This window comes from Grampus griseus (genome assembly GCF_964374135.1).
Source record: "Grampus griseus genome assembly, chromosome: 1".
Lineage (NCBI taxonomy): Eukaryota > Metazoa > Chordata > Mammalia > Artiodactyla > Delphinidae > Grampus > Grampus griseus.
The window spans coordinates 167,244,167-167,269,467 of NC_139017.1; the positions used below are offsets into that span (position 1 = coordinate 167,244,167).

At 37.8% G+C, this 25,301-nt stretch overlaps 1 protein-coding gene across 14 annotated transcripts in view; it reads left to right on the forward strand.

Moving 5' to 3' along the window:
- Positions 1-25,301, forward strand: part of EIF4G3 (eukaryotic translation initiation factor 4 gamma 3) — a 367,019-nt gene that overhangs the window by 168,589 nt on the left and 173,129 nt on the right. For 6 of the 14 annotated variants that reach the window (XM_082654527.1, XM_082654535.1, XM_082654533.1 and 3 more), the window contains 2 exons: positions 14,114-14,209; positions 15,614-15,727. In XM_082654527.1, coding sequence (XP_082510653.1) covers positions 14,180-14,209; positions 15,614-15,727 — 144 coding nt within the window. In that variant the 5' untranslated portion in view covers positions 14,114-14,179. Of the gene's footprint in view, positions 1-14,113; positions 14,210-15,613; positions 15,728-19,267; positions 19,301-25,301 lie in introns of all 14 variants that reach the window. The other 8 variants (XM_082654537.1, XM_082654528.1, XM_082654538.1 and 5 more) reach the window with 3 other exon arrangements.

The window sequence follows — 25,301 nt, forward strand, 5'->3', positions numbered from 1 at the left end:
TAATTGCTTTAGGTGCAAGGTTAGGTTGTTTATTTGAGATGTTTCCTGTTTCTTAAGGTAGGATTGTATTGCTATAAACTTCCCCCTTAGAAGTGCTTTTGCTGCATCCCATAGGTTTTGGATCGTCGTGTGTTCATTGTCATTTGTCTCTAGGTATTTTTTGATTTCCTCTTTGATTTCTTTAGTTATCTCTTGGTTATTTAGTAATGTATTGTTTAGCCTCCTTGTGTTTGTGTTTTTTACCTTTTTTTCCCTGTAATTCATTTCTAATTTTGTAGTGTTGTGGTCAGAAAATATGCCTGATATGAGTTCAGTTTTCTTAAATTTACTGAGGCTTGATGTGTGACCCAAGATGTGATCTATCCTGGAGAATGTTCCATGTGCACTTGAGAAGAAAGTGTAATCTGCTGTTTTTGGATGGAATGTCCTATAAATATCAATTAAATCTACCTGAGCTATTGTGTCATTTAAAGCTTCTGTTTATTTACTTTCATTTTAGATGATTTGTCCATTGGTGTAAGTGAGGTGTTAAAGTCCCCCACTATTATTGTGTTTTCTGTCGATTTCCTTTTTTATAGCTGTTAGCAGTTGCCTCATGTATTTAGCTGCTCCTATGTTGGGTGCATATATATTTATTATTGTTATATCTTCTTCTTGGATTGATCCCTTGATCATTATGTAGTGTCCTTTGTTGTCTCTTGTAACATTCTTTAATTTAAAGTCTATTTTATCTGATATGAGTATTGCTACTCCAGCTTTCTTGTGATTTCCATTTGAATGGAATATCTCTTTCCATCCCCTCACTTTCAGTCTGTATGTGTCTCTTGGTCTTAAGTGGGTCTCTTGTAGACAGCATATATATGGGTCTTGTTTTTGTATCCATTCAGCAAGCCTGTGTCTTTTGGTTGGAGCATTTAATCCATTCATCTTTAAGGTAATTATGGATATGTATGTTCCTGTTACCATTTTCTTAATTGTTTTGGGTTAGTTTTTGTAGGTCCCTTTCTTCTCTTGTGTTTCCCACTTAGAGAAGTTCCTTTAGCATTTGTTGTGGAGCTGGTTTGGTGGTGCTGAGTTCTCTTAGCTTTTGCTTGTCTGTAAAGCTTTTGATTTCTCCATCGAATCTGAATGAGATCCTTGCCAGGTAGAGTAATCTTGGTAGTAGGTTCTTCCCTTTCCTCACTTTAAGTATATCATGCCACTCCCTTCTGGCTTGTAGAGTTTCTGCTGAGAAATCAAATGTTAACCTTATGGGAGTTCCCTTGTATGTAATTTGTCATTTTTCCCTTGCTGCTTTCAATAATTTTTCTTTTTCTTTAATTTTTGCCAATTTGATTACTATGTGTCTTGGCGTGTTTCTCCTTGGGTTTATCCTGCCTGGGACTCTCTGTGCTCCTTGAACTTGGGTGGCTATTTCCTTTCCCATGTTAGGGAAGTTTTCAACTATAATCTCTTCAAATATTTTCTCGGGTCCTTTCTCTCTCTCTTCTCCTCCTGGGACCCCTATAATGCGAATGTTGTTGCATTTAATGTTGTCCCAGAGCTCTCTTAGGCTGTCTTCATTTCTTTTCGTTCCTTTTTCTTTATTCCACGGCAGTGAATTCCACCATATTCTGTCTTCTAGGTCACTTATCCATTCTTCCTGCCTCAGTTATTATGCTATTGATTCCTTCTAGTGTAGTTTTCATTTCAGTTATTGTATTGTTCATCTCTGTCCTTTAATTCTTTTAGGTCTTTGTTAAACGTTTCTTACATCTTCTCGATCTTTGCCTCCATTCTTTTTCTGAGGTTCTGGATCATCTTCACTATCATTATTCTGAATTCTTTTTGTGGAAGGTTGCCTATCTCCACTTCATTGAGCTGTTTTTCTGGGGTTTTATCTTGTTCCTTCAACTGGTACATAGCCCTCTGCCTTTTCATCTTGTCTATCTTTCTGTGAATGTGGGTGTTTTCCACAGGCTGCAGGACTGTAGTTCTTGCTTCTGCTGTCTATCCTCTGGTGTATGACGCTGTCTAAGAGGCTTGTGTAAGTTTCCTGTTGGGAGGGACTGGTGTTTGGTAGAGCTGTCTGTTGCTCTGGTGGGTAGAGCTCAGTAAAACTTTAATCCGCTTGACTGTTGAGGGTGGGGCTGGGTTCCCTCCCTGTTGGTTGTTTGGCCTGAGGCAACCCAACACTGGAGCTTACCTGGACTGTTTGGTGGGGCTAATGACAGACTCTGAGATGGCTCACTCCAAGGAGTACTTCCCAGAGCTTCTGCTGCCAGTGTTCTTGTCTCCACGGTGAGCCACAGCCACCCCCCCGCCTCTGCAGGAGACCGTCCAACACTAGCAGGTAGGTCTGGTTCAGTCTCCCCTGGGGTCACTGCTCCATCCCCTGGGTCCCGATGCGCACGCTACTTTGTGTGTGCCCTCCAAGAGTGGAGTCTCTGTTTCCCCCAGTCCTGTTGAAGTCCTGCAATCAAATCCCGCTAGGCTTCAAAGTCTGATTCTCTAGGAATTCCTCCTCCTGTTGCTGGACCCCCAGGTTGGGAAGCCTGACGTGGGGCTCAGAATCTTCACTCCAGTGGGTGGACTTCTGTAGTATAAGTGTTCTCCAGTCTGTGAGTCACCCACCCAGCAGTTATGGGATTTGATTTTACTGTGATTGCGTGCCTCCTACCTTCTCATTGTGGCTTCTCCATTGTGTTTGGATGTGGAGTATCTTTTTTGGTGAGTTCCAGTGTCTTCCTGTCGATGATTGTCCAGCAGCTAGTTGTGATTCTGGCGTTCTCACAAGAGGGAGTGAGAGGGGCTTCCCTGGTGGCGCAGTGGTTGAGAGTTCGCCTGCCGGTGCAGGGGAGACGGGTTCGCGCCCCGGTCCGGGAGGATCCCACATGCCGCGGAGCGGCTGTGCCTGTGAGCCATGGCCACTGAGCCTGCGCGTCTGGAGCCTGTTCTCCACAACGGGAGAGGCTACAACAGTGAGAGGCCCTTGTACCGCCAACAAAACAAAACAAAAACAAAAAAGAGGGAATGAGAGCACATCCTTCTACTCCGCCATCTTGGTTCCTCTCTCCTGGAATAAGCACGTATTGGTTTTTTGATCGGGTCCCTTATGTTCCTTAGTCTCTGTTTAGTTTTTTTTTTTTTTTTTTTTTTGCGGCACGCAGGCCTCTCACTGTTGTGGCCTCTCCCGTTGCAGAGCACAGGCTCCGGATGCGCAGGCTCAGCGGCCATGGCTAATGGGCCCAGCCGCTCCGCGGCATGTGGGATCCTCCCAGACCAGGGCATGAACCCGTATCCCCTGTATCAGCAGGCGGACTCTCAAACACTGCGCCACCAGGGAAGCCCTGTTTACTTTTTTATTATTATTTTTTTGATTTTCTTCTTGAACTTGATAAATTCAAAGGTTTTGTCCTCAAGGTCACCATTTTTTTTCCCTGCCTCTTTGAATCTGCTGTTGAACCTTTCAAGTAAATTTTTAAAATTCAGTTATTATATTTTTCTACTCCAGAAATTGTTTGCTTGTTTTTACAATTTCTATTTCTTTGTTGATATTCTCATTTTCTTTATATATTGTTTTTCTAGTTTCCTTTAGGTTTCCGTGTTTTCCTGTAGTTTATTGAGCATATTCAAGACAGTTGTTTTAAAGTCTTTGTCTGGTAACTCCAAAGGCTATGTCTCTTTGAGGTCGGTTTCTAGAGATATATGGTGTTCCTTTGAATGTGCCGTGTTTCCCTATTTATTTATATGCCTTGTAATCTTCTGTTGATAATTGAGCAGTTGAGAAAACAGCCATACCTTCCAGTATTTGAAAACTGACTTCTTGCAGGGGAAGACCATCAGCCATCATTTTCTGTGCATACATCTTCCCCGGGCTTGTGTGTTTGGTTTCCCCCCAATTCTACTGTATATGTGGCTCCTTTTAAATGTTGTTATTGCTCAGTCTTACCCTGACTTCTTCTCAAGGCCTTAAATGTTCTGTTGTGTTCTCCTGCCTGTAGTCTCTTGCCCCAGGTGCCTGCAGGTCTGAAGCCTTCCTGCAGCTCGCATGTAGTTCAGCAGGTGCCACTCCTTTCAGGGACCCAATCTTATATCCAAACTATGTCACTCTTCCCATCATTGGTCTGAGTCAGGTGAGACAGAAACCAACCCCTCAGCCCCCAGACAAGCCAGAATGTTACAAACAAGTTCAGCCTTTTTCCTTCTGTTCTGAAGGAGGAACTGGGAATTGTGTGTCTTCCTCCAGATTGTGCCATGCCAGGTAGGGGTTGGGGCAAGGACAGGCAAAAACACCACTACATTTCCTGTTCTTTTGAATGTGGTTATGTAGAGCTCAGGAAGACAGTTTTTGAAAGATTGAAGGTTCCTGGAAGCAGTGCGGATGGAAATTATTTTAGGGTCACAGTAAACCACATTAATGTGGAAATTTGGGAGAGTGAAAACAAACTGTCGCTCAGCCATCAGGAATAGAAAGTTTTGAGGAAAAACTTAAGGATAGGGAAACAAAGTGAATGTTTAATATTTTAATAGCAATAAGTAAAGGAAGATCCCTTTCAGCTCTAGTATTAATCTAGGTCAGTGTTCTCAAAACTTTTAGATTCAGGGCTTCTTTGTACTCTTAAATAAAAATATTTGGGGTTCTCAATATTTTATCTTATATATGTTAATATTTACTGTATTAGAAATTAAAACTGAGGAATTTAAAAATATTGTTTTAAAATAAATTTAAACCTATTTTTGTAAACCTGATAATACATTTTTTTGAAAAAATATTTTCTGAAACAAAAAAAATTGATGAGAAGAATTGTATTATTCAAAGCTTTGCAAATCTTTTAATATCTGGCTTAATAGAAGTTAGCTGGAATCTTATATCTGCTTCTGCGCTCGACCTGTTACAGTGTTATTTCAGTTGAAATATATGAGGAAAATACAGTCTTACCCAGGGATGTAACTGGGAAAGGGAGGCATATTTTATACAGCCTCTTCAGAAAGTTGTGGTTATTATTTGATACTATACCAAACTGAAAAAGTGGTAGTTTCTTAAACGTTAGTTGCAGTATGGAATCTGACTCCATATTAGTGAACTTTTGGTACTCTGTTACATTAAAATCTATTGGTCTGTCTTGTACTTGAATTAATTATATACTCTGTATATCATCGTGTGTGGGTCATTTGTAAAATACTGCTTGACTGAGTTACGTGGATCTTTCACGTACTGTTTTATTATAGAGTATAAAAAAATCACATTCTTTCTGGAAAGTCTACATGTTGGGAATATGCCAAGCTCATGGTGATAGTTACACATTTTCTAAAAGTTGAATTTTCATTTGAAAGCTTGAATTTTATCATTGGTGACAAATACTTTCAATTTTCCTCGATAAGTTCACTTTGTTCATTTTCAATAAAATGCCGTGTACCAAGGTCTGCATAAGCATAGTTTGTCTCTTATTTATTCTTTCAAGTAACATGGTGTTACATGGAGAAAGCACCTAGTTCAGCTTGTTACTTAAACAGTCTTATAAATGCTTTTTCTTGATATAACCTGCTAACCCCAATATACTGCAGAAGTGTTTCAGTTGTTTTCTCTCATTTGTTCACACAGTATATTAAAAAGACATGTTCTAAAGCTTCCTTACTTCGTGATGTCATTTTTATGACATCTCTATATGATCAGATTACAGAGATGGAGAATAGGTTAGTGGTTCCTAAAGGTTAGATGCATAAGAGGTGAAGGTAGAAAAGAGGAAGGAAAGAAGGTGCCTATGGCTTTTATAGGGTAGTGCAAAGGATCTCCGTGAAGAACCTTTTCTGTATTGTGACTGTAGCAGTGGTGACAGGAACCTATAAATGTGATAAAATTGCCCAGAACTAAATATACACGAAAATGTGTGTGCACGTAGAACTGGAGAAATCTGAATAAGTTTGCTGGATCATATCAATGTTATTTTTCAAGGTTTGGTATTGTACTATACTTACATAAGATTTTACCATTAAGGAAAACTAGATGAAGAGCATATGGAAACTCTTTGTATTATGTTTTAAACTCCATGTGACTCTATAATTATCTCAGAATAAAAATTAATGATTTTTACTGTCACATAAATGACATACTTAAGTACTCGCTCCTTTTTTTTTTTTTTTTTTGTGAGTGCATGGTGAGAGTGTGGGAGTGAAGAATACAAGGACTGCCATTGGTTTGGTTTTTTACTAAGGCACCAGTAGTTTTACCCTTCTTGTTTTTCTATCATTAGTGCAAATGTCAGCACAACAACATCTTGGCATTAATATTGTGAGACTGTTTTCTCTCCCAGGCCTTCTCATCACTAGGGCTCTGCAGTCCACATTCTGAGAATCAGTGCCATAAAGTTTTAGTCTTTAGTTAGCTGAGGAAAACAAGTACATTTGGCGCTCTGTATCTGCGGGTTCTGAACCTGCGCATATGGAGGGCTTGCTGTACTGAAACTGTTTTATATGAGACTTGAGCATCTGTGGGTTTTGGTATCCATGAGGGTCTTGGAAGCAAGCCCCGGAGGGGATAGCAAGGGACAATTGTAATATGCTTAAGACTGCATGTCCAGTTCAGTGATACGTCTCTGCTTCTCTCTCCAGCGTTTTATCGTGGACTCTTGCTTATGGGATGTTACTGTACTTCTGTAAAATTAGAGTTACATTTGTAAAGATATAAAAGGTAGACATGAGAAGAGTAAAATTTTGGAATTAACAGCTTTCTGCATCTGTGCTGTATAGTATGGTAGCAACTAGCCATATCTGGTTATTTAAATTTAAATTCTAAGTGATTAAAATGTGTATAAATAAAAGTTAAATTGGACCAGTGGTTGTACAGTTTCAGTTTTGCAAGATGAAAAAGTTCATCACAGAAATTTTTATTTACACTGGTTGTGTATCTTTCAGGAAGACAATTGTAAGAGGTTGAAGGTGCTTCGAAGCATTGTGGATGCCAATATGGTCAAAGTGCTGGTCTAGACTTTAAGGTATTATCTTTACTTCTCTGGCCAGATTTAGATGTCAAACATTTATTTGATAGAAGAGTTTCTCACTATTTATATCCTCTAATAGCTAGTTAATAAGAATGAAGGAACACATTTACTCATATATATGTATATACACATATAGTTATAGAGAAAAATATTAAAATTGAGAACTTTTATAAATTTATAGTAATAGTTTATTTTAAAAAAATATTTCGTGTATCCATAGGTACTGTTTTTATTTAGATTTTAAAAGTAGGGCTTCCCTGGTGGCGCAGTGGTTAAGAATCTGCCTGCCAATGCCGGGGACAGGGGTTCGAGCCCTGGTCCGGGAAGATCCCACATGCCGTGGACCAGCTAAGCCCGTGCGCCACAACTACTTAACCTGCGCTCTAGAGCCCACGAGCGACAACTACTGAAGCCCGCACGCCTAGAGCCTGTCCGTGCTCCGCAACAAGAGAAGCCACCGCAATGAGAAGCCCGCGCACTTCAACAAAGAGTAGCCCCTGCTCGCTTCAACTAGAGAAAGCCTGCGCGCAGCAAGAAAGACCCAACGCAGCCAAAAATAAATAAATAAAATTAATTTATTAAAAAAAAAAGTAATTCCCAGCTCTAAGATGACAGAAATAGATTTGCCTCTGGTACCTTTAAAGTGTCATGTTTTACATTCCAACATTTTTAATCAATCTGGAATTTTTTGGTATCATGAGTTGAGCGTATATATCCTCCTTCCCCCTAGATGATTATCTAGTCATCCCAACACAATTTATTAAGTAATTTTGGTATTTCTCTAGTGACTTGAGATACTACCAACATTTTGTACATGTATGTGCTTATTTCAGCATTCTCTCTCAATATCATTCTTTCCATGTCATTAAATACTCCTCTGTATCTTTTTTTAATGACTACAAAGGATTATACTGTATGGCTGAGTAAATACTACATACATCTATTATCTATCTCTTTATTGATTAAATTGTGGATTTCTTGAAGCTTAAAACACCAGTAAACATATATTATTGGCCTCATTTAGGCACATAGCCCACAGCATAGTGTCTTTGTGTTACATTTCCATAAATATTGTTGATTTAGTTTCCATTGTGATTTATAGGACGATATTTCAGTTGTTTTCCAGAAATATTTAAAACTTCGCAAAATACAGACCTCCTACTGGATTTTCTGGTTTGCTTTACTATTTTCTATCACATGAAGGGAAGTTGAAGGAAAGGGAAACTATCACAGAGTTTATCTTCAATGAGTTTTTATTATAAAAGTAATTAATTCTTATGAAAAAGGAAAAATACATATAGGCATACCACGGCAATATTGTGGATTTGGTTCCAGAACACTACAATAAAGCGAATATAGCAGTGATGCAATTCACACAAATTTTTTGGTTTCCCAGTGCATATAAGAGTTATGTTAACACTATACTGTAGTGCATAAAGTGTGCGATAGCATTATGTCTAAGAAAATCAATGTACGTACCTTAATTAAAAAACACAATGGACCCTTGAACAACTTGGGAGATTGGTTCCAGGGCCCACCACACATACCAAAATCCATGGATGTTTAAGTCCCATAGTTGGCACTTTGTATCCCTGGTTCCACGTCTGCAGATTCAACCAACCACAGATTGTGTAGTACTGTAGTATTTATTTATTTCCGCTAGTTTTACTGAGGTGTAATTGACAAACAGTGCTGTATCAGTAGGGTGTACAGCATAATGATTTGATGTACATACATCATGAAGCACTGTAGTATTTATTGAAAAGTATACGCATGTAACTGGACCCACACAGATCAAACCCCTGTTTTTTGAGGGTCAACTGTACTTTATTGTTAAAAATGCTAACCATCATCTGAGCCTTCAGCAAGTCATAATCTTTTTGCTGCTGGAGGGTCTCGTCTCGATGTTGATGCTGCTGACTGACCAGGGTCGTGGCTGCTGAAGGCTGGGGTGGCCGTGGCAATGTCTTAAAATAAAATAACATTGAAGTCTGCCGCATCAACTGACTCTTCTTTTCACGAACGACTTCCCTGTAGCAAGCAAGGCTGTTTGACAGCATTTTGCCCACAGCAGAACGTCTTTCAAAACTGAAGTCAGTCCTCTCAAAACCTGCCACTGCTTTATCAGCTCTGTTGTCATTTCAGTAGTCTTCACAGATCTTCACCAGGATTAGAGTCCATCTCAAGAAACCCTTTCTTTGCTCATCCATAAGAAGCAATTCCTCATCTGTCACAGAGTTTTATTATGAGATTGCAGCGATTCAGTCACATCTTCAGGCTCCACTTCTAATTCTAGTTCTCTTACTGTTTCTACCACATCTACAGTGACTCCTCCATTGAAGTCTGGAACCCCGCGGGGGTTTGGAATCAACTTCTTCCAAACTCCTGTTACTGTTGACATGTTGGGCTCTTCTCATGAATCACGAATGTTCTTCATGACATCCAGAATGGTGAATCCTTTCCAGAAGGTTTTCAGTTTACTTTGCCCAGATCCATCAGAGGAATCACTATCTATGGCAGCTAAATAGTCTTACGAAATGTATTCATTAAATAATAAGACCTGAAAGTTGATTCATGGGCTGCAGAATGGATGTTGTGAGAGCAGGCAGGAAAGCATCATTAATCTTGTACATCTCCTTCGGAGCCCTTGGGTGACCAGGTGCATTGTCAACGAGCTGTAATATTTTGAAAGGCATCATTTTTTCTGAGCAGTAGGTCTCAACAGTGGGCTTAAAATATTCAGTAAACCATGCTGTCAACAGATGTTTTGTCATCCAGGCTTTGTTGTTCCACGTATAGAACGCAGGCAGACTAGATTTAGCAGAATTCTTAAGGGCCCTAGGATTTTCGGAATGATAAATGAGCACGGACTTCAGCTAAAAGTCACCAGATGCATTAGCCCCTAACAAGAGTGTCAGCCAGTGTTTTGAAGCTTTGAAGCCAGACGTTGACTTCTCCTCTCTAGCTGTGAAAGTCCTAGATGGCATCTTCTTAAATGGAAGGCTGTTTCATCTACACTGAAAATCTGTAGTTTAGTGTAGCCACCTTCATTCCTTACCTTAGCTAGATATTATGGGTAACTTGCTGCAGCTTCAACATCAGCACTTGTGGCTTCACCTTGGATTTGTATGTCATGGAGACATACAAATACAAGCCTCTTTCCTAAAACCTCATGAACCAACCACCTCTGCTAGCGTTAAACTTTTCCTCCTGCAAATTCTTCACTCCTCTCAGCCTTCAGAACCAAAGAGAGTTAGGACCTTGCTCTAGGTTAGGTTTTGGCTTAAAGGAATGTTGTTGCCGGTTTGATCTCTCCAGACCACTAAAGTTTTCTCCATATCAGCAATAAGGCTGTTTTGTTTTCTTATCATTCGTGTGTCCACTGAAATAGCAGTTGTAATTTCGTTCAAGAAGTAACTTTTCCTTTGCATTCACAACTTGGCTAACTGGCGCAACAGGCCTATCTTTCTGCCCATCTCAGCTTTCGACATGCTTTCCTCACTAAGCTTAATCATTTCTAGTTTTTGATTTAAAGTGAGAGACATGGGACTCTTCCTTTCACTTGAACACTTGGAGGCCATCGCAGGGTTATTAATTGGCCTAATTTCAATACTGTTGTGTCTCAGGGAATAGGGAGGCCCGAGGAGAGTGCGAGAGATGGGGAACAGCTTGTCAGTGGAGCAGTCAGAATACACACAACATTTATGGATTAAGTTCGCCGACTTATATGGGTGCAGTTCATGGTGCCCCAAAACAATTATAATAGTAACCTTAAAGATCACTGATCACAGGTCACCATAGCAAATATAATAATAATAATGAAAAAGTTAAAAATATTGCGAGAATTACCAAAATGTGACACAGAGACATGAAGTGAGCAAGTGTTACTGGGAAAATAGAGTTGATAATCATGCTTATATAGCACAGGGAACTATATTCAATACCTTGTAATAACCTTATATTGGAAAAGAATCTGAACAAGAATATATGTAGATACATATAACTGAATCAGTTTGCTGTACATCTGAAACTAATACAACATTGTAAATCAACTATACTTAAAAAAATGACACGCTTGATGCAGGGTTCCTGCAAACCTTCAATTTATAAAAATCAAAGTATCTGTGAAGTACAGTAACACGCAGCACAATAAAATGAGGTGTGCCCTTAATACAGAGTATATAAAATAAAACCTACAAGTTGTATCCTATATCCCCCTTTCAGTTCTATTTCTGCGAAGTAGCAATTTTAAGTTTGCTATATGTCTTCCCAAGACATCTTTGAGTATACTATTAGCATATATCAAAAAGCACTACACAAATAGGATTTTTATTCTTACTAATTCTGTGATTTGCTTATGTCACTTAATATTGTAGATACCTTTCCATGACAGTGTATGTAGATTTACCTCATTCTTTCTTAGCTCAGAGATTACACTACATTCTCTCTTTGACTGAATATAGCTTACTTTAATCTCTCTCTTATAAATGGAGACATTTATAAGACATTTATAAGCACTCTGTATTCAGAGTGCTTCTTTATTTTTTGCTATTATGAATTTATCTTTAGGGTCAATTTCTTGAAATGGAATTGTGTAATAAAAGGATAAGCTTATTTAAAATTCAGTAAGTATCACCTGATAGCTCTTTGAAAGGCTATGGCTACATAATTTTTAAATCAGATTTATGTGTGCCTGCACACATGTGCACAATATTGAATTTAGTCTTTACGGCAGTATTTATTTAAGGGGAAGTGAGTGTTTTAAGAAATAACCTTTCATCTCCTTGTCATATGTGAAGTGCTTAGAATGGTTTCTGAAACATATTAAGAGCTATCTAAATGCTATAATTATTTTTGTTTGCTTAATTCCCTTCTATTTTGAAAATTGAAAATCTTATCAATTTTTTCACACATCCTTATTTCGAAAACCGTCAGCATCTGGACCTAAGTTGCTGTTAGTGTGTTCTGTGTTGTAATGGGATTCACCCTCAGATTTCTATCTTTAATTGTCACAATCACTGTTTTTTAAGTAGTTATTATGGACTTAAAGGTTATGTATGCTGTACAAAGTGTGTTTTGATTGGCTTGTCTTCCTTCACTGGCATTCTGTTAACAGAGAGTCAGTTACCACCATTTGCTAGTTTTTGTTGTTACCTGCAGTTAATAAAAAAAGTCAGTGACTTAAGAGAGTTCATTGAAACTTGAAAGTAATGATGAAAATGAGAATATGTCTCAACTTGTAAACTTGTACAGTGAACTGGATTGCCATTTAAATATAAAGCATTCATGTATATAGTCTTGGAGAAGTAAATCTTTGTGATAACTTTGAAAGTATTTGAAAAGGAAAGTATGAACAAAATCTATTATGACTATCAAAATGACTATCCCTGCTTCTCTATACATTTGATGTTATGAAACATGTTCATAGAATGTTCCCATTCAGGCTTTTGCAGTGTTTTTCAACAAAGTGTAATAGTATATTGAAGAAGTTACTTGAGAATAATTTAATCAATAAACTTGGTTAATCATGTCATTAAATGCAGAGAAGAGAGGAAAAGCATAGAGGCATCTTTCACGGTTGTACTCCCTGCCTCAACAACAGGTACAAGTCAAAATCATTCCTTGAAATTTCTAAAACCATTCACAAAGAATGGACAGATTCTCTGCAAGAAAGCTGAGCGAGGTATTGGCAAAATTTCTTTATCAATGCACCTATTAACATATTGCAAAATGGGAGACTTCCCTGGTGGCACAGTGGCTAAGAATCAGCCTGCCAATGCAGGGGACACGGATTCAATCCCTGATCCGGAAAGATTCCCTCATGCTGCAGAGCAGCTAAGCCCGTGCGCCACAACTACTGAGCCTGTGCTCTAGAGCCCACACGCCACAACTACTGAAGCCCACGTGCCACAACTACTGAGCCCGCGTGCTGCAACTACTGAAGCCCATGCGCCTAGAGCCTGTGCTCTGCAACAAGAGAAGCCACCGCAATGAGAAGCCTGCTCACTGCAGTGAAGAGTAGCCTCCTCTCGCCGCAACTACAGAAAGCCCGCGCGCAGTAAGGAAGACCCAAGGCAGCCAAAAATTAAAAAAATAAAATAAAAAATAAAAAGGACCCGAGTCCATTAACAACAACAACAACAAAAATATACATATATATTGCTAATGCCACAATGGCATACGTTGTGAGAGAGGAATCACAACCATGTGTGGCAGTCATCAGATGTTATGCTTTGCATTCAGGTGAAACTGCTTGTGTACAGAGTATGCATCAGCTCTTTTCATACATACAATTTAAATATGAGAAGTACTTGATTATTTTTTGTTTGTTTAAAAGAGTAATTCCAAGCTAAAGGAAAATAAATTCTTTGTTTTATTAATATTCATTTTGAGAGCAATGATAGAGTTTCAGTATTGATAGAGCATCAGCTATGTGTGGACAGTAAGGGTGGTATTACTGAATGAAAGAACTTGAACCTGAATGTTAATTCACATACTTCTTTTGCAGTTAGTTGTGTGTTTACTTATATGGCTCTAGTGTTGAAGATATTGGTGAAAAGTTTGAATAAGATCAAATATGGCCAGCATGCATGTTTTCAGCGTCTTCTGTGAAAAAAATGGGCTGCTGTTCCTTTCTGTAATACACTAGTTATGAGAGGGCTAAGTTCTTATGTAACTTTCTGAAGTGTAGAAAGAGATTTCTCTGTTTTCATAAGGGGTACATCTCAATTCTGTGTGTATTATCTTGACAGCCAGAAGTTTATGCTTCAGTATAAAGTACAGTATTCCCCCCTTATCTGCAATTTCACTTTCCGAGGTTTCAGTTAACGGCAGTCAACCACAGTCTGAAAATATTACATGGAAACTTCCAGAAATAAATTATTCATAAGTTTTAAATTGCTCACCGTTCTGAGTAGTGTGATGAAATTGCTTCTCATCAGGAGATTTAAGAAAACTTCTAAAAAAGCTGCACTGATTCTGAATTGCTGGATATTGTGATAAAAATAAGTTTTTAAAAGTAGAGCTGTAAACAACATTAATAAACACTTTCCTAAACTTTTGAACGCTTTGAATTTGAGTTACTATGCCATATTTACTCACGTTATGATATTGTTCTTGCCATTCTTTGACAGACCCCTTATCCCTCTGGACAGAATGCAGGTCCAACCACGTTGGTATACCCTCAAGCTCCTCAGACAATGAATTCACAACCTCAGACCCGTTCTCCGGTAAGTAAGCAGAAACTTGTTCTAGAGAATATTCTCCACCTAAGTTTGTGTTTGTAGTAGCTTAGGTTCTTTTGGCTAATATTTTTACTTGATTTTGGAAAATTTTTACCAAAATAATTTTTTAAATTATTATTACTATTATTATTGGATAGCATTGCATTTTCAGACCTTTCCTATAGGAATAATTTGAATTTATTAAGAACAAGAAGAAATGGAGCTTTTAATCTTCTTTTACTTTTCTGTGTCATTCAAGTTCTGGTTGCATTCAAGTTCACTTCATCTCAGCTCTTAATTTGTTATTTGTACTGTTCAAAATTCAGGAGAAGTGTAAAGCATGATTTTGAAAGTAAATTAAATTTCATTAATTGGACTCTGAAATTCCAGTGTTTTGGGAAGTAAGACTTCTGAATCGTTGTTACTAGATCAGTTCTAACTATTTGACTGTGTGGACATATGCATGACTTACACCAATAGTGTATTTATTTCTTCAGACGGTAAATAAATTGTCATACAAGTATAAATGCTATCATCCTCTTTGCTCATCTTTTACATGGATTGCAATAAGTATTTCAGAGACTGAGAATTTACTCAAGGTTCATCCTTCTGTTTCACAAAAGTGTACAGTGGCTTCAGCTGTCCATTCCTTAGAATGTTGTTTCCTGCCCTGCATGATTAGTTTTTGCTAGAAGGTGCTTCTGTAACATCTCACATTGTCTCTCACACCCCTACTTGTATCTCAGCTCTGTGTTTTCCTCAGAATACAGGGATCTTCTTTTGGTTCTCCACCTTTGCTTTTTCGCCTGTAGTACAGGAATATTTCATTGCATTAGCTCCTGTTCATTTGGTTTTATGCATGAATTTAGGAATATTGAAATATGTGATAGAATTGCTCAAAGAACTAGGAGATCACAGACTTCACCAAAATGTAATCTCTTTCTTATCCTCCTCCTACCTTCCTTTTCCCTATTGCCCTCTTCTCCAATACTGTTCTTAGATCCTGGTTCTTCCCAGGGGGTGGAACCATTCTAAGGAGGTGGAACTTTGGTCCTAGTTGGCCGTTTGCTTGTCTGGGTTTTTTTGTTTGTTTTTTGGGTTTTTTTGCCGAAATGGTCAACAAGATGTCTGATGCAAGTTTTGTTCTGAGAGTGGTTTGGGAATGTGGACACTTGACTACTGGGAATGGGCCTGAGATCTCACCAGATTAATTTAGATAGGCCCCAGTTCTAATCATTAAACATGGAACGTTGTGGTAAGCTCTTATTGCAAAGGATTCTATGGCCCTTTTTACCCCTTTACCCCTTTTATAATTATTGGGGAAAAATAAAAGAAAATTAAATTTACATGGTTAGAACTGGCGCAAAACCTGACTGAAGAGCTGCATCTCTAAACCAGTTTTTTTGACAGCCCAGCAGAACAGTGCCAATACATTGCACAGACAACTGGAAGAGGAGGAAGGTTTTGGAACAGACTCCCGTTTACAGGTCCTTGGCTGGAAGAGGCTGGATAAAATACTGCATTGTAAGCAATATAACAAACTGTACTTCTTGCAGGCAGTGGTGCCTCTGGCACTCATTATTTTTGACCACATCCATTTATTGGCTGATGAACACAAATGCACTGATTGCTTCCTCTCTGAAAGTCTAACCTAGCATGGCAGTTTTTGCCAGGCATAGTGGGGAAAAGAATAACAAATTGGGTGGGTCTTCTCTATTGGGAATTAGACAGGAGTAATTTGGGGTTTAGATTCTTCTTTATTTTAAACTTGAAGAGGGATATCCCTTTCAGATGAATTTGATTTTAAAAGATAAATTTCAAGGCTTCTTTTTCCCTCTTTCCATTTTATAATTGAATATCAAGGGGAAAACTGTCTATAGTTGTCAGCCATTTTTCTGTGGTCATAAACTCTTCAGACACTATCCTCTATGCAATTTTTACCATCTGCTCTGCTAGTGACCATTACCACCCCCATTACTAAAAACCACACACATAACATTCCATTACATATCCCAAAACAAGTGCAAGACTAGCAGACCCCACACTACTCTTGCTTGTTGTTTTGGGTCCAGTTTTCTTTGCTTCATTTGTGTTGGTGCTGGGAGGGTGAAGTTGGGTTTGGAATTTGGCAGGGTTGCATTTCTTCTGACATCCCAAGTTGCCATAGTCTAGTCTCATCCATCCCACAGCTATCCCAACTGGTGAGGAGAGGTAAGCTGTTGCACTAAGGAAGGGACTCTCTCCATGGCTTTCTCCAAGGGACTCTCTCAGCAGCTAAGCTTACTCCGTTCTATTTCTGCATTAATGGGCCATTGGCAATTGCACAGTTTAGGCTTCTCTGTTCTTCCCTGGACAGCTGCCTTTGCAATCCAACTGGCTTCAAGTGACCCCCCTTCCTCCTTGAGGTGATCTTTGTGCCTGTATTTCTACTTGATACTTAGTATCTTAGTTAAATTTATATTGTTGAAAGTCTTGTTTAAAAGTAAAAAAAATAGTGATAAGCTACCTATATGTTCCATTTTCTGGTTGTATTGGAACTCTTTAAACTGTAATTTTTTTTTAAATAGCTTCCAAAATAGTGAAACTATTGAATGCTTAATCGGGAGAGGGGGACAGTTTGGCTTTTGCAGTAACCTGTAACCATTGGTTATTTTTATATTCTGTGGTGCTAAGTGCCAAAGTTATATCAATATATGTTGGCCATGCTCAGTTACCAACTGTGCACAGAAGAGTGAGTGGGTGGGTGGGTGAGTGGGTGGCATTAACGTTGGATCCAAGTTCACAGAAGATTGCTTTCCTTAATATCTACAGTCCTCACCATCTTAAAGACCCCTCTTTAAAAAGAAAAAAAAAAGAAAAAGAAACAAAAGTTTCTATTTTTAATATGAGCCAGCAGCGACTACAGTTTGTTCTGTTGCTTACAGTTACCCATAGGATTAAGACTATTGTCATTACAAATGAAAAACTCAATAGCCAATGGTGACTAGTGCAAAATAGACTAGGGTACTTTCCCACTAACTTTTTTTTTTTAATATATGTGTAATTTTATAAGGTACTCCTCTTGCTCATAGAAAATTCTCTTTTGACTGGAACATTCCAAATATATAAAGTTTCAACTTTTATTTTAGAGCCTTAGAAATGGGGCCTTTCTGTGGAACAGTGATAAGACAGGTACTACTGTACTAAGGTTAATTTTTTAACGTGGCCCTTCTCTCCCATTTCCTTCAAAAGTGTCATGAAGAAACATCTCACTTCTACCCTCCCACTTTAATACCACCTGGGTGGTGTTAACCTATTCTTGAAGCTTAATGTCCATAGTAGAGGTTTGATCTGTGTTCTTTTCATAGTTGGAAAACTGAAAATATCAGACATCAGTTTCTTGGCAGAGAAAATGTTCTGCAAGAACAGTAGCTGCCATTATCATCATTCTGAAAAACTATTTTACAGTGGTTGTTAGCAGATCTAATGGCTAGCTAACACACTGTAATCGTACAGGTCATGGAGAGCTCATTAAGTTGTATTGAATAACTTCAAAATATGTTAAGGTAATTTTCATTACTTAAATAATAGGTATACATTTTAGCTTCTAAGGTAAATTCTTGATAGAGCTGTCTTCAATCATCTCCTACATTGTGGCTTGTGACCCACTGCAATTTCTTGAAAATTTTTTACATTAAGTAATGTCAGTGGAGGAAATAATTCCAAATCTCTTGCATATGCTATTGTGGGTAACTTAAATTCTGAGTATGAGGATTTGTTTCTTAGTTCATCTTCAGTCTGGATAACCCATTATAATGAGCTAACGGAAGGAAGGCTCAAACAACGGAAGGAAAATATGTATTTTAGCTTTTTAAATGTTTTAAGTAAAATCCTTGTAAGGTTTGCATTCAAAACTGCTCGCTAAATATTTTCTGTTAACTGTTAAAGAGGGTGGTTAACGTTTCAGTAGTTAATGTGTAGGTAGCCAGTACATGACTCTGTGGGCCCGAATAATTCCTCTGTTCTTTTTAGTAAAATCACTTTGGAAGCCCAGTTTTGCTCTGATGAAGAATTATTTGATCTTAGAGATTTTGTATTTAAAATTTGATGGGTGAAAAAGCTTTTTCTTCCATTCTAAGTTAGTGAAAGTAAGAGTTGGAATATGTGTTACCCGCTTTCAAGTACTCTATGATTTAGCTAAGAAGTTAGGTTTTCTTTGGCTTTTATTCTCAATATCAGATAGCAGTAGGTACATGTATACAGTCTTGTGCTGTTGTGTATAAATAGTAATTGAGAGATTTGACTTCTTTTACTCTTTTTTTCTTCTTGAGCTTATAATAGTACCGCTTTGATTACTAATGTTACAGAATGATGTTCTTTACTACTGTTCGCTTTCATATGCCTGGTATTAAACATTACTAGTTAATTGAATTTAAATATATATAATTATTTATATATTTACATATATTTATAGATCATAAATATATTTTATATATATTTATATATGCTTATATATTTATAATAGATAAATTTTAATCTTTAACTCCAAGAAACAAAGGAAGATACTGAAATTTCCATTTCATGTGTGAGATATCCATTTAACTTAAGTAAATTTGAAATCCATCCTATTACATTCTTTATTTCCTGCTGGACATTATAATTACCTCCTGGCTATTTCTTGTAATATAAAAGCATTTCTCATTCCCTCTAGTTATATCAGTTGCATAAGCATAGTTGACTTTTCATATGTTTGTCTTAATATAACCACTTAGTGTTTCAAACTTTCTTTTGTTTTATTTTAGGGTTTAAAAAAATTCCTATCAGAGAAGCACCTTTATGTGCCTAACAGCTTAGCTGTTTCTCTCCCAGCTGATAAATGGCAAACTATTTCTGGTAGAGGTGTTAACCTCTTGACTCTCAGTACCTGTCTGTCACTGTCCTGCAGCAAAGCTTTGACTGTTTGTGTTTTTTTTTTCTTGTGGGTTTTATTTCTTTTGGCATAATGTGTGACATTTTGGTTTTTGTTGTGGTGTTTCTGACTCTTTGTGCCTTTCCTTTTGTGTTTGTTTTCCCTCCTTTTCTCAGTTTGCAGCGGGGCCTCGACCTGCCCATCATCAGGTACTGTACCCTTGCCCCTTCACTATTACCCTTAACTAATAGGTGGGGGCTTTAGTAGTTTCTGACTCTTAGAATGCTGCCATTCCATGGACCCACTCAAACCAGTCTTTTCCGGAGTAGCTTCGGTCTGAGGTAATGCAGTACTTTTTGTATTTCACAGCATTTTGTTATTAACAAACCAATTTCCTTCTGTTTATTACACAGTTTAAAAATAATAGAGTTTTTTTACTTTCCAAAAAATAATTGCTCTGAATTTAGAGGACCTTGAAAATGTTTAGATATATTAAGCCATTACAGATTTTGTGGATACCTGTATTAAGTTTAAATTTAACTGAATGGAATAGGCAACATTCTAAGGGTTTTCTGTTAACATCCTGATGTAACCTGTATTGATGTGTATAAAATAGCATTAGTATTTCTAAAACCACTTAATCTCAGTTACTAACTTAGACCTAATAACAGATTCATTAACTATAATATACATTCATTTGCTGCATAGAATTATCTTTATTCTTAGGATATATAGAAAATAGATACCTTATTTAGTTTTAATATTTTTAGCCTATTTGTTCTTTTAAATGAAGTAATTGTATAAATTAAAATTTCAAAAATGTATATGCAGACACTAGTTTATTTAGCAGGAATATACTAGAAGGGATGGTTTGGGAGAAAGAAAAAGACTTGCAGAGTTTTTTCCCCAAAGTGTTCTGAAACATTTTCTCATTCTGTAGTGGAAAGAGCCTACTAAATTCTAAATCTGATAGATCTGGGTTTATATTACCAGTCTACTGTGTAACCTACCAGCTGAGTTAAGCAGTTCTTTTTCTGAGCCTCAGTTTCCTCATATGTAAAATGGGGTAAATACCCTTTCCATCACAGATAATATATGTAAGTCAACTACCATAAAATAAGCAGCCAGGAAGGGTTGGCTATTTTTAATATCGTCATGCAACTTGGTATGGTTTGATAAAATGAGAGGAATATTACCAGCGTTTACCTGTGGTATCATATTTAGAATTCTTATTACTGAGTAAATGGTTATTGTTTAATTGAAGCCTTTCATTATCTAGCAGTGATTTAATACAAAGCTCTACTTCTCAAAATACAGTCTTTCCAATTTGGACGATGTAAAAGCCAAGCAGATTCTGAGGTGTTAAAGGCATTTTGCAGGAGAACTCAGAGGTGGTTGTATGAAGAGGATGGCAATTCTTTGGATTTGATAAAGAAAACTCAGGGGTATCTTTTACTCGATAGAGATAGCATAGTTAAAATACTTTAAGAGCTTGGACTTTGATGTCAGCTAGACCTAGATTTAACTCTTCCTTATTAACTGGGTGTTCTTGGGCAATCTACTTACTGCTCTCAGCCTCAGTTTTCTCATCTGTAAAATGGGGACAGTATCAATACCATCTCAGGACTAATGTGAAGAGTAAATGAGATAATACAAATAAAATGATTAGCAGAGTGACATATACTACGAATCTAGGGGATAAGATTACTAATAATTAAAAAAATAGATAATCTCTTAGGTAAAAAGATTGATTATACATTTTTTTGGTAACAGATCTAGTCAAGGGCCATAGAAAAGGCAGGGTTTACATTTCAGTCAGGGGTAAAGCCAGTTACTCCTGACAGAAAGTTGGAAGATGTCTGTTCAAGAAGCAGAGTAAAAAGAAACTAGTGATTCAGTAAAACGTTTTCTGAGCTCCTTCATATAAGGCTGTTTCTATTACTTGGGTTCAGTTGCAGTGGTCCTCAGATAGGGAAGTTGTGTTTAAGCCTTTATATATTGTCATCTTTGGGAAAATCTTTTTTTTTTTTTTTTAAGAATACCAGGTGTGCCTTTTTTTAAAAATTTATTTATTTTTGGCTGTGTTGGGTCTTCGTTTCTGTGCGAGTACTTTCTCTAGTCGCGGCAAGCAGGGGCCACTCTTCATCACGGTGCGCGGGCCTCTCACTATCGCGGCCTCTCTTGTTGCGGAGCACAGGCTCCAGACACGCAGACTCAGTAGTTGTGGCTCACAGGCCTAGTTGCTCTGCGGCATGTGGGATCCTCCCAGACCAGGGCTCGAACCCATGTCCCCTGCATTGGCAGGCAGATTCTCAACCACTGCGCCACCAGGGAAGCCCGGGAAAATCTATTTTTTAAAATTTTCTTCTGAGCCTAAAGGTTTGTGATACATTTTGTCTTTATTTAATTCCAACAACCAAGGAAAACTGTAAGAAATCTTACTGAGAAAAGGTTAATTTCTATGCTGAAATCATTTTTCACGTGTAATATGTCTCAAAGAAAAGTATTGGCAGATTATCCTTCATTAATTTGTAGGATGATGCTTGTGAAATTACAGCATGTTTCAACCATTAAAAGAGTAGAACTATATATGTATATATATTTATTATTTATCTGTTAGCAAGAAACCCACACTAGTTTTTTTTTTTTTGCGGTACGCCAGCCTCTCACTGTTGTGGCCTCTCCTGTTGCGGAGCACAGGCTCTGGACGCGCAGGCTCAGCGGCCATGGCTCACGGGCCCAGCCGCTCCGCCGCATGTGGGATCTTCCCGGACCGGGGCACGAGCCCGTGTCCCCTGCATCGGCAGGCGGATTCTCAACCACTGCGCCACCAGGGAAGCGCCCCACACTAGTTCTTGAAGATGGGTTCTTGAGATGCAGCATAAATCCAGAGCATTGCTTTTGGATACAAAAACTTCGGTTAGCTGGCCGCTTTTACTCTGGTATTCTTCCTTCCTAAATACAATTAAAATTTTTTTCCTTATACCTCACAGAATTGAGTGAGTAAGGAAATACATAACCTTGGCTCAGGCTTCTGCAGTAGCTACCTTGGAGAAATAGAGAAGGGGAGAGTGTGGTTGAAGTGACACTGCTGAGCAGCATGTAGTTGAACCAGTGTTGTGGAACAGCATGGAGTACACTGTTAGGAAGAGTTTGCTGTCTTGTATCCATGAATGTAGGAGCCAGTTCGGCTTATTTCCCTGTGGAGTTGGTATTGGCATTTTGGATGGAATAACCAGTTATGAAAAACTGCCCTGTATATTGCAGTTCCTTTAGCAACTTTTGGGCCATACATGCCAGTGGAATTCCCCCAGTGACGATTTAAAAAACAAAACAAAATACATCTTCCTACATTTCCAGATACACTCTGTGGAGGTGATGCTATTTCCCATTTAAGAATCCCTGGCCGAAGTCTGTATTTAAGAGATCTTCCTCTCAAACCTAAGCCAGATAGAGACCTAAACCCTAAGAGGTTCATGGAGAAGCATGGATTCATGCTCATAATACAAAACAAGACATATAGAGGCTTGCATAATGAAAACAATACAGTTGATAACAAAAGTTGAGTGGTATACAGAAAATACATTTTTTAAGGGAAAACATCTTTGTCCTGGGATATTTTTAGTTTGTTGTGATTAAGACTCAAAGTTGAAGGCCCAAATGGTTTTTTCATCTACGGCTGTTTGCTTTGGCCAGAAGGAATTAAATCAAGGGTTAGAGTTAGTCTTGACTAGTTAGAATTAGTGAATAGATTTCTCATTTCTCCTTTATTAAATTATTCATCAGTGACTACCTTTCCAATCATATGTCCTTTCATGCTTTGATCTTAGTTTTTTTACAAAATAATGTGATGCTGGATGATGTTTCCTATGATTGATGATTCTAAAGTCCCATAGTAAATACATAACTTCTCGTGGATGTTTAGTAACAATTGGTTCTATAAACTGTTGACTAAATATAATGCACAAGGTGAGCGTTGTAAGTGCAGTTTTATCTGGGGCAAAATGAGGGCAGTAGCCTGGGAGACAGCATCTCAGATAGCTCTGAGAAACTCCTCCAAAGAGGTAGAGGGGGGGAAGGTCAGTTATATATGTGATTTTGGTGAAGGAGGAGTACATGTAATCAAGCACACGTTTTTCTGCAGAATGTTGCTGCTAGTCTCGTGAAGGTTACTGCTAGTCACGAGGAGCAGACGTCACCATGAATGATTTTAGTGCTTTTCTAGATATGAGGAGATGCAAGTATTGGGCTCATAAAATCTTCTCCTGAAAATATCTATCTAAAGGCCTGTTCTGCCAGTTTTTCCCCAGAGCACAGAAGGCCTCATTCCTGATCTCCACCCTGAACTCCTTTCAGTGTGTATTGAAGGTCAGCGGCTGCAGCAGCTTGTGATTTAATCCTTGTAGAGGCAGATGACAGGTGCCAATTTTTAGTTGGCAAAACGATGCAAAAAAAAAAAAAAAATCAGTAGTTATTTAGATGAGCTATTTGAAGGTAATTGCTTGGGAAAAGAAAACTAATAATCTAGTAATCTAGAACCTATATATTTTTTCTTTGTAAAATGAAGTTATCAGAATTGAAATGAGACAAATAACAAGATTTTAGATGGTAAATGTTTTTAGTTTAATACAACCAAGAAACTGCTATAGGATGTGTATGTTTCTTGGAACTGCTTTTATTTAGATGATCTTTATGTGTGGCCAACCGGGGCTCTTTTTGAGTCCCTCAAGTCAGGGATATCAAGTTCTAATTAGTATTATGTCAGCCACATCATCTTCCTGGTACAATTAATTTTTGGCTTTTGCAGGGTTTCTTTAGATTAATAAGGATGTTCTATTCTTTTTGCATTTTATAATCTGAAGAGAGCTTTAGCTTAGAATACAGTTTTCTTCAAAGGTAAAAGAAAGTAGTCCTAAGTTATTTTATATGCAGAACACTCTTGGCTTTAGAAATATGTCAACTATTTTTATTCTGATATTTGAAAATCCCAAGGTAATTAGAAACTGAAAGAACAGAACGTACACCCAGAATTAAAACAAGTGACTTGGTATAATGTAGATCTGGCTTGTGTTACTAACTTCATGTCTTTGGTCATTGAAGTTTGTATAATTGTGGTTTAAAGTTACTTATGTTCCTGTCCTTATTTTACTTTTGGATTTCACAAGAAATAGCAAGCGTTGGTTACACACTATGGCTGAATAGTCTTTGCATTATGAGGAAAACCAGGGAATTGGTATTTTAAAGTGTTTGTGGAACAAAAACATTTTGCAGTATGTTGATATGTGATTTTAGTTCACATAATGTTCGAATTAATTGGATTTAGCTTAAACAAATAATAAGCTTCTTAAAAAAACAGTGTTTGGCATCAAGGAGTATGTTACCTGGGACAGGCATTGAAACTATGCATGTTTTCCTATTGTAGTTTGGTTCTTTTTGCAAAAAGATTTAAAAAAAAGAAACAGCTGGCTTATGTTTATCCCCTCCCTCCAATTATGACCTCTGAAGGTTTCTGTTCTCCAAGTTGTGCTGTTACATTTGAAGTCCTAGTCCTTGGTAGAGAAATATTTGTATTGCTCTAGACGTTTTCTTAGATGTGGAAAATAAAATAAATGAATGCTTTGGGTTTGCCTCTGGGGCCAGACCTGGCATATCAGGACCTGGCATTTAATGGATAGGAAATCTGGCCAAGCATCTGTGCAGTCTCATCACCAGAACTCTTGTATTTTTCAGAGCTTGATGTAGGCCAGTGATGGGCAGTTTTATCTGGTGCCTTTCTCACAAGGAGTTGTAGGATTGCAGCAGAGACAGTGAAGAAAATATAGGTTGGGAGTTGGCATAACTGGGATTCAGTCTAACCTTTTCTGCAGACTAACCTTGGACTTCAGCTTTCTTATCTGTGAAATGGATAAAATATGCTTACAAATGATGTTATATTGAGGTGTTATAATAACAATGTTTCCTAAGGGTAGTGTGGCGAATAAAAGTACCAACCTGTCACAGTGCCTGACACATAATAGGCCCTTGATAAGTGTCAGTTTCCTTTAGCAGTGAGACAGCCTACCTTTCCCCTTTCCCAAGCTATTTTTACCTATGAATGAAGTGTTCTCCAAGGATGCTTGTTTCCCAGACTCTGCATTATGATCTGATAGAACACTTTCTTCTTCCTGCCAGAATCCTTAAGGGTTTCTTTCCTCCATCTGACATAATCCT